Source organism: Sinocyclocheilus rhinocerous, unplaced genomic scaffold, assembly GCF_001515625.1.
Source record: "Sinocyclocheilus rhinocerous isolate Xijiao unplaced genomic scaffold, SAMN03320098_v1.1 scaffold991, whole genome shotgun sequence".
Classification (NCBI taxonomy): domain Eukaryota; kingdom Metazoa; phylum Chordata; class Actinopteri; order Cypriniformes; family Cyprinidae; genus Sinocyclocheilus; species Sinocyclocheilus rhinocerous.
This window is the reverse complement of record NW_015654505.1, coordinates 55,925-70,023: the sequence shown is the minus strand read 5'-3', so window position 1 is coordinate 70,023 and position 14,099 is coordinate 55,925. Positions and strand designations below refer to the sequence as shown.

Below are 14,099 nucleotides of genomic sequence, written 5' to 3'. Positions count from 1 at the left end.
AAAAAAAAAGTATAGGTTTAAAATACAGGCATGTGGTTCTTAATTTCTTTTTATTAATTCGCCATTTGTAAACTGATGTTTACTGTTAATTTTTTAGAAATATCAATAGCATTTGTATTAAAACTATATTCACTGAATGTAATCAAAAAATCAAGAATCGAATCGAATTGGGACATCTGAATCGATACCCAGCCCTAATGTTTACACAGAAAAACAATGGAAAAGCAGCGCAATCGAATACAAAAACCTGTAAACAATACTGCGGTATGACTGATATTTCATGTGTGCATCACGGTGACAGACTGAAAGCTGCTGTTCATTGTTTTTACAGAACATTTATAGTTAATAATAGTCTGCTGGTGTTATACCTTCAGTCATTTTGAGTTTGAATTACCTTTTTTTAAAGATTTTTTAAAGCATTTTCCTCGTATTATTTCTGAGCATATAATATGTATAAGACAAGTTTGTACAAGATGTAGTGGTATTTCATGCATCTTTTCTGCAAAGAATAACATTTACATCATGTTGACAACTCATTGTGTGATGCACTTGGAATAGAATTTTCTGTAGTTAGAAGGTTAATAAAGAAAAAGTTACTTGATTCATGTTGTAGATACATTATTCAAGTTGACTACCCTAGTAAAAAAGTCATATATTTAAAACACATTTATTTCATACTAAGTATAGTTCAAATCTATTAACATATTTACTGACATATCACTCGAGACTTAATGATATAAAAAATTATAATTAAACTTAATTTTAGTATCACTTGTGCACAATGCACATTTCTTAATATTAAGCCTAAAATGTGTTTTAATGTCACTATTGATTAGGATTGTATGATCTTTGAATAAAATCAGTCAAGATATTTAAAGTTTAGCACAATCAAATATACTTCAGTATATCTGTAGTCGGACCTCAGCACTACTTCAGCATTATTAAAGTGTATTAAGTACAAAAATAGTTGTTCCAATTTAGCACACTTGAAGTATACCAGTTTAGTATTCTAAAAGTACAATTGCAGGGTATTTTTATCAAGTACATGAATTAGCATGAAATAAATGTATTTCAAATGTATTTTAGTATATTTATTTTTCTCTAGGGTAGTTAAAATTGTAGAAATCAAGAATTGGTCAAACGTTCTGAAAAAGTCGAGATTTCAGTTTTTTGCCCCGCTCTAATATGAGCCCTGTAAAGCTGATCGTTTGCTCTGGGTTGTTCTCAGGCAGCGTCTCTGGAGGAGAGCTTCAGCGCAGACTTGGCCTTTCCTCTGAGCCTGCCGCTGTGTGATGCAGCGGTGTGTCCGTCTGAAGCCGAGCCCGGCCCGGACCTCCACACCAGCGCCTTCGTCTCCTGCGACCACAACTACACGGTGGAGGACACGCTGCAGCAGAAGAGACGCATCGAGCAGCTGCAGGAGCAGATGGAGAAGCTGCGCAAGAGACTGAAGACGGTGCAGCAGAAGTGCAGGCGGCAGGAGAGGCAGCTGGAGCGCTTCAGAGCCATGAGCGAGGTCCAGAGGGACGCGGCGCTGGGAGACAGCTACGTTATCCTGCCCAAAGAGATCTACGACGTCCTGAAAGGAATAGAGACCATCGGTGCGTTGTGAGGGAAGTCGCGCGAGAGAGAGTCACGGTTTTAAGTGGTTTTAGCTTTTCCTTTAGGGGTTTTAATTCTTCTGTCAATCATGACTTGTGTTCTGAATGTGTGTGAACGTGTTCTCTTTGACTGAAGGAGGTTCAGATGGACAGAAGGAGGTTTAGCTGCTGGAGGACTCGATGTCGGTTCTAGTCACAGATCTTTGTGGAACCGAATGTCGTTTCAGGAGAGGATCGTCCGCTTCAGAGCAGAACTAACTCAATAACTGCGTGAGAGGATTCAGGTGTGATCGTTTGCAGCGTTGAATTCATCTGATTCGGTCAGAGTAACTAAACCCTTTAGCACTTGTGGAAATAGTCCATGCGCTTGGATGCCAGATGAGCCCCGGTGCACGAGAGACTCGACCGACGCTGGAGCTGATGCTGACTCCGTGACAAACGCTTCAGTAAATCAGGTTCTCATTATCTGCAGATTTGTTGAAATGGCAGCAGATCAGTGTTTATTCAGTTATTAAATGTTTTTTCTAATTTAAACCTCTAGAATTTATACGGACTAGTTTGTTTTGATTTGATTAATGTACTAAGATGACCAAACTGGACTTCACTAAACACATTTTCAGTAGCCTTAGAGTCACATATCAAAGGGCTTTGAGCTGCTCGCTGTTGTTTTTCACCCCTTACTGATTCATTTATTATTTACAAAACTTTAATAATCGTGGAATCAATTTAAGCCATATATGGATAAAAATAGATTTTTTTTTCTGGGAAAACTTCAATCATAGTTGCCTTACGTGACAGTGCATTGTTCATGTGTTTGACTGTTTCAATACAACACTCTCATTCTTGAGCTGAGCTTGTGCTTGAATGAGTTTCAGTGTCGTCTAAATGTCACGCTTTATTACGGTCTTGTACTGACACACTTATTGGAAGATGACTGTATATAGGTGTGGCTGACTCTTAACTTTGATAAAGAATATCTCTTTGGATTTGAGACTTTAGTCTTTACAACTTTACAGATCTTCTTTATGCACCAAGAGCTTGTAACACTCCAAAGAGAAAGGAAAAAATGAAATCGCATCATATGACCCCTTTAATGTGATCAGTGGTGAATCTGTGTGACCGCTAGATGGCGCCACTGCTCATTCATTCTTAAAATCACACGCATTTGTCTCTCTCCAGATGAGCCCCGGTGCACGAGAGACTCGACCGACGCTGGAGCTGATGCTGACTCCGTGACAAACGCTTCAGTAAATCAGGTTCTCATTATCTGCAGATTTGTTGAAATGGCAGCAGATCAGTGTTTATTCAGTTATTAAATGTTTTTTCTAATTTAAACCTCTAGAATTTATACGGACTAGTTTGTTTTGATTTGATTAATGTACTAAGATGACCAAACTGGACTTCACTAAACACATTTTCAGTAGCCTTAGAGTCACATATCAAAGGGCTTTGAGCTGCTCGCTGTTGTTTTTCACCCCTTACTGATTCATTTATTATTTACAAAACTTTAATAATCGTGGAATCAATTTAAGCCATATATGGATAAAAATAGATTTTTTTTTCTGGGAAAACTTCAATCATAGTTGCCTTACGTGACAGTGCATTGTTCATGTGTTTGACTGTTTCAATACAACACTCTCATTCTTGAGCTGAGCTTGTGCTTGAATGAGTTTCAGTGTCGTCTAAATGTCACGCTTTATTACGGTCTTGTACTGACACACTTATTGGAAGATGATTGTATATATGGTCAATAGCTGTATATATGGTCCAAGGCACCACCCTTACAAAACTCTTTACCACAATAATGAAAGTTTCCTCCAAAATATGAATTACTACACTGGGATCATAACAAATAAATATGATAAATGATTCAAACTGTGTAAGAGTCTTTTTCAGAATCTCTTTGATTTCTCTATCATTGGAATGTTTATGAAAAGGATGGCTAATAACTGTAGTAACTACTCTGGTGAATGTGTGTGAGGGTAAACGCAACAGCAGCATGAGCTCAACACCCGTGTTTTGATCATCACAAAAATGAAGTTTGTTAACATGCTGCGTGTTGCTCATAACCTTGAAGATAGTTAGTTGACCAATGCCTTTCCACCATCAGATTAAACAAACTCTCTTCTAGGAGCTATGAAACCAGTTTAGTTTATTTTTTTTTTATTATTTTTTTATTTTGGGTCATTTAAGTAAAAATTTTATTTATAGATATATTTATAGAAATAATGTTGTGAACCAAATATGTAGTGGAGAGTGGGGCGGGTGGCTAAAACTAACCTGTCTCATGACGGTCTAAATCCAGCTCACATCAATCACATCCATCAAATATGTAAATGGAGTTCTCTTATCTGTTTGATGCTGATTCCTGTAGTCCACTACAGTATCACATCAGATAGTGTGCTATAGATCCCCTGAGAAACAATTCCACTCATTCTCTCATCAAAACCTACTTGGCCAATAGATCCTATTCAATCTAAGCTACTAAAAGAGGTGCTTCCAGAAGTCATAGATCCTCTTCTGGATATTATTAATTTGTCAATGTCATTAGGATATATTTTTTTTACCTTTATTTATATAGCGCTTTATACAATATTGATTGTGTCAAAGGAGCTTTACAGTGTCAACAGGAAAATAGTTTCAATAATGCAAGAGGACAATAACAATCATTTTTTCCAGCTGAAGTCAGTTCATTGATGATTCAGTGATGTCCTCATTCAGTTCAGCTCACTTCCAAAAGTGTCTCTTCAATCAGGATATGTCCCAAAAACCTTCAAATGGCTGTAGTTAAGCCTCTCGTTAAAAAAACAACTTGCGATGCGAACACTAGATAACAGTGTTGGTCGGTTATTGACTTGTTTTACTTGTTGCAAAACACACACACACACACACACAAAACACATTTGTAATTCAAGGAAGGCGTTCGTTAGGAAACATACATTGCTGAGTGTGTTAGATGTTATAGATCAGAGAGCGGTCATTAAAGGGGTCATATGATGCTGCTAAAAAGAACATTATTTTGTGTATTTGGTGTAATGAAATGTGTTTATGCGGTTTAAAGTAAAAAAAACACATTATTTTTCACATACTGTACATTATTGTTTCTCAGGAGTCTAAGTGGCAGGATTTTTTTGGATTAGATGCTTCCCCTAAAGGTAGCTGGAGGACCTTGTACAAACCTCCAATTGAAAAAAGGTCTGGAGACCTTCAGTGGAGGATTGTGCATGGTATAATAGCTACAAACAGACACAGAGCACACATTGATCCACAAGTAGGGGAAGGGTGTCTTTTTTGTGGAGCAACAGAGACAGTTTTTCACTTGTTTTGTCAATGTACGAGATTACAGCAATTGTTTGCTCAAATAGAGGAATGGTGTCAAACTTTGGGGGAGGCTTTTTCTATGATGTTTTTTATTTATGGACCCAAATATTGCTGGAATAGAAAACAAGTTCATGTTTTAATTAATTTTTTGTTTGGACAAGCCAAAATGGCAATATGGCTGTCACGTAAAAGTAAACTCAGTGGTGTGGGGTCAACTGATGCAGTGTTAATTTTAAAGGGTTTAATAAAATCAAGACTGAAAATAGAATATACATTTTATCATTTGTTGGAAGATTTAGAAACTTTTAATAATGTATGGGGAGTAAATCAATGTATCTGTGGAATTGATGATGATGGATCTCTTAAGATTTATGTTTGAATGGAAATTTTATTTATTTATTTATTTTTTCCCCCTTCCCTTAATGTGTTCATGATATTAATTAATATATGATGGGTAAAAATGTGTTCATGATGTTAATGTATGTATGATGGGTTTATATTTTTGGTAATTAAAGTGGCTTTCAAAAGTCAAAAGTCTCTCTCTCTCTCTCTCTCTCTCTGTCTCTCTCTGTCTCTCTCTCTCTCTCTGTCTCTCTCTCTCTCTCTCTCTCACACACACACACACACGCATTCGGAGCAGCAGCAGCTCGGTAAGTGTTACTCAACCTTTTCTCGGATTTTCACAAACTTCTCGTATGATGATACAGTATCAGTCGGTGTTTTTGCCGTTTCATCCCGTGTCAGACTCACAGTGTTTTGGGATAGTGTTGGGTTTGTGGGATCTGGATTACACGAATGTGTCCTGTATAATATTATTATTATCTGAAAGCTACACAGAGCTTTCAGAGATATAAAACTTCTAAAGAACATTTATTGATAATAGCGATTCACCTTTTTGCCTCACACAGAAGTGTAAATATTACTCCAGTAACAAGTCTTTGTGATGTAAGAACTCAATTAATTAGTTAAAGGCACTGGGTCAATGTCTAGAGAGGTTTGTATGCAGCTTTTGCATTAGTCAGGTGAGTTTTGTTCCTTCGGTTTAGTGTGTTAATTCATAACTAGAGGAATTCTTCTATTGCAGTGAGGTTTACAGCAGACAGACTAGCAGATGAGATGAGATGAGGGGTCTTTGTTACTACTAACCCAACTACTGAAAAAGAACAGTTAGGAATTAAATGCTCATACTGTAAGGACAGTGGAAAACTACAATGTTTTTGGTCAAGTCAAGTCAGCTTTATTTATATAGCGCTTTTAACAATACAGATTGTTTCAAAGCAGCTTTACAGCATTAAATAGGAAAATAGTGTGTTAATAATGCAAACGGAAAATAGTTAAACACTCAGTTTTCAGTTAAAGGCAAGTCAGCCTGTGTACTCTGTAGAATCTGTGTATTGCTGGGTTTATGCAATAAAAGATACTAATAATCATTTTTGTTAATTTTGTACTGGTCGCTGCTTGATGTCCAATGTAAAATGTGGGTCAAACCGGTTGAGAAGCAGTGAAACAGTGTGATGTTAGTGTAGCGTGGCGTGTTTTGACATGCGTGTGATACTGTAGGTAAAAGGCCTCTTCATGAATCACTATCAGACCTTTTCTGTTCTTTTTCTCCTAGAAAACAAGTACTGACCATTATAGAACACCTTTTTCATATAGTATTATGCTATATTTCCTTTCCTTGATCCTGTTGAACAGCGCTTTAATCAGGAAGGGATCTGGGCAGTAATTATGAACCTGATTAGACGTGAACTGATAAAACACACCTAATTTGCATTTAGGGGTGGGCGATATAGCCTCAAAATTATATCACGATATTTTAAGAATATTTGCGATAACGATATTTATGACGATATAGAAAAAAAAACATGGAACAATTTTTTGTTGGTGATTGCAGCTGGCAGGCAGCAGCATTTATTAGTGCAAACAAAATGAAGGCATTTTCCATCCTTTTCCAATGAGCTACTGTCATCGATGACAGACTACCTAATTTGAAGTGTAAGTCTGCTGTCATAAGGTTGCAGCAACAGCTGTGTGTTCGACTTGAAGCAGACCAATCGGTGTATGACGTCAAAATACCGCGAGAGTGACTTACCCCTTATTTACCCCTAATTTACACTACACGCGTCTGCGGCGTTAGGGCTCTGACGCGGCCACTCTAGTCAATGCTTGTGTTTACACCAGCGGCGCCGCGGCACGTTTCAGAAGCGGCCCAGAAGCGGCTCTCCGCGTCGCTTTGCTAAAGATATGCGCCTCGCCTATTTTTGACGGTAAGAGTGTGCGCTCGAACATTCTCTAGAACCGCTCTCGCGATACTTTGATGTCATACACCGATCAGTCTGCGCAGCGCTGCTTTAAGTCGAACACACCTGTTGGGTTTGTGGTGTTGTTGTTGTGCGCGCTAGGGAACTTATATCCGCCATACGTCATCGCGTCACTATATCATTGATATCGCGATATGACACTTTTTTTTTATCATGTAAAAATGTATACCGGCATTATCGTGGACGGTATGATATGGCACACCCCTAATTTGCATTGTATGAAAGTGTTTGCGAAAGCATTACTATAGGACAGATTGAATGTTTATTACTCGCTGGTTTGCAGATACTTTTTATCCACAGCAATTAAAACGAAATGGATCTAATTGCGCATTTTGTGATTTTTTTTTCTGCAGTGACTCGGATCACAAGAATGTGTGGTTAGTTATCTGTCCTGTTTGAAAACTAGGGCACATAATGAGAGTTAAACATTGACTGGCAAGAAAACAGACTGACTCACTGGTAACATGTAGAAAACAGGCAAAACCCAGCATCAGCCTGCGCTCTCTCCTGTAAAACTGTCTGCTGATCTTCACTGCACTTTCTCCATGTCTCTGTGAAACAGCGGCGCTTCAATCCCTCATTCAATGCTCATACGACTTCTCTCCTTCATTCGACTCTGTCCTCCTCGTTCTGTGTCTCCAGGACCTGCTGTGTTTCTGAATGCTGTCTTGAGGATCAGACACTGGGCCGTTTGTGTACAGCATCTTAACAGGCTGGTTTCAAGAGGTTTAGTAAGGAATGAGGATATCCCTTTATTCCTTCTACCTCATGTTTTCTGTTTGGAACAGAGCTCATGAAATGTGGTGTGAAGGATGGGTTGAGTCAGATTGTTAATAATGGCCGGCTCGCTGTAATTGTAAAATGTCACGGTGTCGTCTTGAGCTGTTTCTGTTTGACTGAATGTTCTGATGCGCCAAATCTCAGAGTGTTTCATAGGGATGTATGTAACTATATTATTAATATTGTGATATCGCGATAGCAAAACTGTCTCAATATTATCATGGTCACATGACAATATGAAACGAAAGTGTAGTTTTTAAAATATATTTAAACTTCTTATTCTAACATAAACAGTCTTTAAAGTTGTGTGTTGAGGCATTATGCTTTGGCACAGTATCTGTCAAACGAACTCAAACCGAAAGCACAATATGGCTTTATCAAGTCTGTTTTCGCTGCAGGTTTCAAAGCGAAGCGCACACATGGTTCAGACGATCAGCTCGTGATCCGGTGTTTTCTGCGTCTCAGAACGACTCGTTCACACTGAATGAATGCAGTCCACTCCTTTATCACACGTTCTGTGAGTTTAGCTTGCGTTTGGGAACACAACAGACACCAGTTAAGCTTTATTTTCGCAGATGATTACAGCATTTCACTAGATTTGTAGTGAGATGTGTTTTTGTAAGCCTGTTTTCACTGAAGCTGGAGTTTAACTTCAAAATAAAAGGTTTAAAGTGACGTATGAATTGCTGACAGCTAGCGGTTTAAATGCCGTCCAACTTCAAAATATCTCTTTCAAGTGTAGAAATTAGGAAAGAAGTATTGTAATTAACCTACTGTAATGTAAAGCAAAAATAATATACCTATGAAATATTAATTTTCATTTATTTTACAGTGCAATTGTTTTACAATATATGGCTATTACTGTCACTGTTGTTATTATTATTATTATTATTCTATTCTAATTAGTTTGGCTTCCTAAAACACCAGTGTGACTGTAATTTAGACTGAGACAGAATATCACAAATAAAAAGAGGGTTGAGTCTCCTTTAAAGTTCAGCTACAAGTCAATTCACTGACTTTAGTTTTCTTAGTTAAGAACATGGGTTGGAGCGCTTAATTTTGAACTCTCAAAGTGCATTAGATAGAATAATTTAATTTTAAAATGTACAAAATTTTCACTTTTTTCAAATTCTTCATTTGTCTTTTTTTTAAATATCGCAATAAATATGGCATCGCGGTCTTCATATCGTGATATTATCGTATCGTGAGATTTTGATATCGTTACATCCCTAGCGTTTTGGTATCAGGTCATAAAGCTGGCGTGTGGGAATGTGTCCCTGTGTTCCTCTCAGAAATGAGTACAGTAATCCAAACAGCCTTGATCCGGACATGGGTCGCGTGACTCCTGCCATGAGAGCGATGTGGAGTGTGTTTAGGATTGCAACCACATGAGATTTAATTTGTGCAACAGAGATGTCATGAAAGTAAATGCTTTGAACCCTTCACATCACACCTTATGACATCCAGCTTTGTCTTTTGGTTTGGATCTCATTTTAGATGGATGTTTTACAGGGTGTTAAATCTGTCGAACAGCATGTGTGCTGGAGAATCTTTTCAGGATGATGTCATTACACAACTATTGGCCTCAAGCAAAACAGATGCAACAGATTCACTTAATGACCCCCATGATTTATGTCTGCTCTGCAGGATTATATAGGGTCATTCCATGGGGAAAGAGCACTTTTCAAGTTTTTTTCTCCAAAGTTTTCATGACCGTAACTCAAGAAGTATTAGAGATTTCTTAATGCCCTTTTAGATATTGGGTATTAACAAATTTTCCTTTTGGCATCATTTTTAAGGCCCCTATATGTGTCAGTTCCAAAGATATTGGAATTTCAATATGGCTCCAGGAGGAAATCGTTAAATTGTACACATTTTCAGTGGACACAAAAACCAAATGTGGGTCACTTTGCATAAATATGATACTTCTTTTCTTTTAAAGAGGAATGTCTGAAGAACAAATAATGTTGAAACTAGAGATGTGTCTCGCTTCCTTCTGTCAAGACAACTGCATTGAACATGCCTGTCTGAGTGCCATAAATATTATTTTTCCAAAGTTTGCGTGCTTAATTATAACTCAAGTATTAACAATATCGCAATATGATTTTAGATTCTAGTTCTTAATAAACTTTTCTTTTGGAATCTTCATTTTCAAGCCCCTGTATCATTCATTCCCAGAGATATGGCGATCTCAATGAGGCTCCATATTCAGATTGTTGAACATGCAAACTTTGGAGAAAAAAAAACTTGAAAAGTGCTCTTTCCCCATTTTTGAACTGTCACCATTGGCAAATAATGCAACAAAGATTGCTAAAGTCAACAGATTTTACTAACAGACCTACCAATCTCTGTGTAAAAATGATATTATGATGCTGCCATCTTTCTGAAGTCATTTTTGAAAGTATTTTTAACCCCCCCCCCCCCCTCAAAAATTTTTTGGCTTTCATCAGTATATCTTTCTTCAGGAAAAAATATTAGCTAAATCAAAAATGTGAAGTTCCTGAAAAGTAGGGTTGGGAATCGAGAACCTGCAATTTGGTTCTTTCTCATTATTTGACTTAGTGGGAGCATATACAGGCTAAACAAGAGCGGTGCAAGAATTGAGCCTTGTGGGACTCCGCATGTCATGGACGTCCACTTGGACTTATGCTCTCCTATACTCACATAATAACCTCTCCCTTCTAAGTATGACCTGAACCATTTGATTACCATCCCAGAAAGCCTGACCCAGTTTTCCAGTCTCTCTAGTAGTATGTTATGATCGACAGTGTCAAACGCAGCACTGAGATCTAGTAGTACCAGCACTGATATTTTGCCAGATTCAGAATTTAAGCGAATATCATTTATTATCTTAATGAGCGCTGTCTCTGTGCTGTGATGCGGTCGGAAACCAGATTGAAAATTGTCCAGGTATCCATTTGAGTTTAAGTAGTTCTTCAACTGATTAAAAACTACCTTTTCAATAATCTTGCCTATAAAAGGAAGATTTGATATTGGTCTATAGTTGCTCAATATAGTGTTATCAAGATTGCTCTTTTTCTTGCATTTGCCTTTGGGTCTCGCTCCCTGTTTGTGCCATCGATTAGTCTGTCGATCAGTTTCGGCTTGTTCCTCTACTCTTGGTATTAACTGTTGAGATTCACGGGACTCACCGGCTGTATGCTGAGGGGGTCCGTGATGATGGTCTGCTGTGTGTTCCACCTGTTTTGAAAGTCCAGCAAGTAACTTTGTTTCAAGAACCGCAATCCTTTGTAGAAGTCTGTGGCAGTTCATGCAGCAAGTAGATTCCACAAGAGGCATTTTCTTTCTCACCACACACACTCTCGTGTAAGTTGCTGGCAGTGGGAGGCAAAGAGTCTTCTTTTTCGTAGTATTATTCCTGTCCCAAAAAGTTTTTAGTTTAGTGTTTGTGCCAAAAATGTGTTGTTTGAGCACTGTGCTGATCTGCTGAAGTTAAAATCTTGGAAAAATCTGAGAAATGTACATAAACAGGGAGCAAAGCGCGGAGCAGTAAGCAAGAGCATCCGAACAGTAGCGAAGCCGGAAGCCATAAAAACAAGTCAATACATTGTACTTATGGGAATAATGTAGTGATCAAAACAATGCTTTCTACACACTACTGAGGGAGGAACATCTCAGTATCCACTACTTTGTCTACAAAGTTAATTTCAAGCTTTTAAGAAGAAGCACCTTTAGATCGATAGGTGTTTAAGATCACGAGAAACATAAAAATCTGTCAAGTGCAGCCAAATGTTTGACTAACTGTGAGTGTTTGTTAGTCTAAACAGACGCATCCATCAGCGTGTGAGGGCCGGTTCTGACCCAAGGCTCGTTTGTGTTTCAGGAGAGCATGTCATAACGCAGAGGATCAGCTCTTCTGACTGAAGGTCCTCCACCCGCCCTGTCGCTCCTCTCCATCTGTGACCCGTCATGTCCATCGCTCTCAAACAGGTGTTCAACAAGGACAAGACGTTCCGGCCCAAGCGCAGGTTCGAGCCGGGAACACAGCGTTTCGAGCTGCACAAGCGGGCGCAGGCGTCTCTGAGCTCGGGGCTGGATCTGAGAGCGGCGGTGAAGCTGCCGCAGGGCGAGGATCTGAACGACTGGGTGGCCGTGCACGTGGTGGACTTCTTCAACCGCATCAACCTCATCTACGGCACGGTGTGCGAGTTCTGCACGGACAGGAGCTGTCCGGTGATGTCTGGCGGCCCGCGCTACGAGTACCGATGGCAGGACGAGAACAAGTACAAGAAGCCCACGCCGCTGCCCGCGCCGCAGTACATGAACCTGCTGATGGACTGGATAGAGATGCAGATCAATAACGAGGACATCTTCCCCACCAGCATCGGTGAGTGTTTCCCTGTTCCATCAGCATCACTGAAATATCATAACAGATGATGTACAAATCTCAATTTCCAAAAATTTACCCTTATGACTGGTTTTGTGGTCCAGGGTCACAAATATAGCTTCTGACTATGTTTGGTATGCATAATATTGTTGCTGAAATTGCAGATGTTTAAAAGAAAAGGATTTCAAAAATGAGTGTTCGTCTGTGTTGCGAAAGTGTTTTAGTGGTCATTTCAGACTGTGACCATTACCGTTGGTCTTCAGCTGTAGTTCTGTGGATTCTCTCAAGAGAAAGATTTTAATAGAGTTGCATTCGTAACAAATAAACTTAATATTTGCAAAGTTTAATGAAGCCATTTGTGAAACAGCTGCTGTAAGAAGAGTCAGTTCTCTTCTGCATGCAGCACATCTGGATTTCGTCTAAATCACTCCCGATTCAGAGAAACTGATCATCTTGTAGTTTTCTGCCTGGTGATGGATTTGTTAAGTTCTAGTTCATCTTGGGCTGTTATTTGTAATGATCCCTGTGTTTTTGGACCGTTAGGCTAATCGTCAAATCCTCTGTAAACACTGCAGGCATCATGATGCTAAACGCCTCACTGATCCTCATGTCAAGTGATTTTGACTTTGATTTGTGTGTGACCAGATGTGGTTGTTAACTATGTAATTAGTCCATTCATTTCCATTGAGTTTTCCATTGCTTTTCTTTGGACATAGTGACCCTGTCTGTAACCCTCTATGTGATCATATATACACATGTCGTTCCTGTGGGTCATTCATCACAGCGAGAGGCCAGGAGATCTCGTTCACAGGAACACAATCACCGACATGCTGTCAATAATTCAAGGCCATCAGATGCCCTGCAGACACATCAGCTCTCGTTGTAACCGAACCCTGTCGTGACCCACAGCGGCTGAAATACTGAAACACAGCACTCTTCACTCCTGCTCTGCTTTGAGATCCACTCACAATGCAGTTTTAATGTGCTTTACTGACATGACAGATATTTGTACATTCATATTGCTAAAGCAATTATACAGATACAGACAGATTGAGAAATGCAAGTCAATTTCCATTAATAAATAAAAGAGAAAAAAAAATAGTGTATAATTGAAGGTAAAATCCATAATTTTAAATGAAGATAAAGATAAAAGAATAAATAAAATTAAATAAAATGAAATGTGCTGTAGACGGGGTCTGGCATCAGGTACAGTTTCAGACAGACAAGCGTGTGCCGTCTTGTGTTCGCCTCATAAGAACTGCATTAGACCCACTTCCAGAAGCTGATTGGCCGTTTCTGCTCTGTAGGCAGTGCTTGTTGTGTTCCTGTGGACCTGTAGGACATGTTTGCAGAGTTCTGGATGGTTTTCCCAATTGCTCAATTCTAGATTTTGTTTGCCAGTTGACTTCACACAATCGGCTCAATCGCTGATTCTAATGTTTTCACAGATTCTAATCGGATCTCTATAGGACGCTGTGGTTTTATGGCATCTCTCTCAGTATCTCTCAGTTCATTCCCTTCAGTGTTAAGTTTTACAAAGGATGTGATGTTTAGACCTGCTGTAGGTAGTACAGTACATACTATAACGAGTGAGTTATCTTTTTAGTACCTGCAGTTGGTTGGTTTTTCTGATTTGATAAATAGTGTTTGGAAATGAGTTTCCCATATATTTCTCCATTTTTGTTTGCCAAGTTTTTCATGGACAGTTTTTTTTTTTTTTGCAGTTTG

The 14,099-nt window shown here is 38.8% G+C and overlaps 2 protein-coding genes across 6 annotated transcripts in view; both read left to right on the top strand.

The window, feature by feature from the left end:
• The window catches only part of thap1 (THAP domain containing, apoptosis associated protein 1), a 10,488-nt gene extending 7,950 nt beyond the window's left edge, over positions 1 to 2,538 (top strand). For 4 of the 5 annotated variants that reach the window (XM_016524044.1, XM_016524041.1, XM_016524039.1 and 1 more), the window contains exons 3-4: positions 1,229 to 1,601; positions 1,829 to 2,538. In XM_016524044.1, the coding sequence (XP_016379530.1) occupies positions 1,229 to 1,601; positions 1,829 to 1,875 (420 nt within the window). In that variant the 3' untranslated portion in view covers positions 1,876 to 2,538. Of the gene's footprint in view, positions 1 to 1,228; positions 1,602 to 1,737 lie in introns of all 5 variants that reach the window. The other variant, XM_016524042.1, reaches the window with a different exon arrangement.
• A 2,984-nt stretch (positions 2,539 to 5,522) lies between these two features.
• LOC107717334 (MOB kinase activator 3B-like) overlaps positions 5,523 to 14,099 on the top strand; it is an 11,533-nt gene continuing 2,956 nt past the window's right edge. The window contains exons 1-2 of the mRNA XM_016524036.1: positions 5,523 to 5,572; positions 11,868 to 12,371. Of these exons, the coding sequence (XP_016379522.1) occupies positions 11,954 to 12,371 (418 nt within the window). The 5' untranslated portion in view covers positions 5,523 to 5,572; positions 11,868 to 11,953. The remainder of the gene's footprint in view (positions 5,573 to 11,867; positions 12,372 to 14,099) is intronic.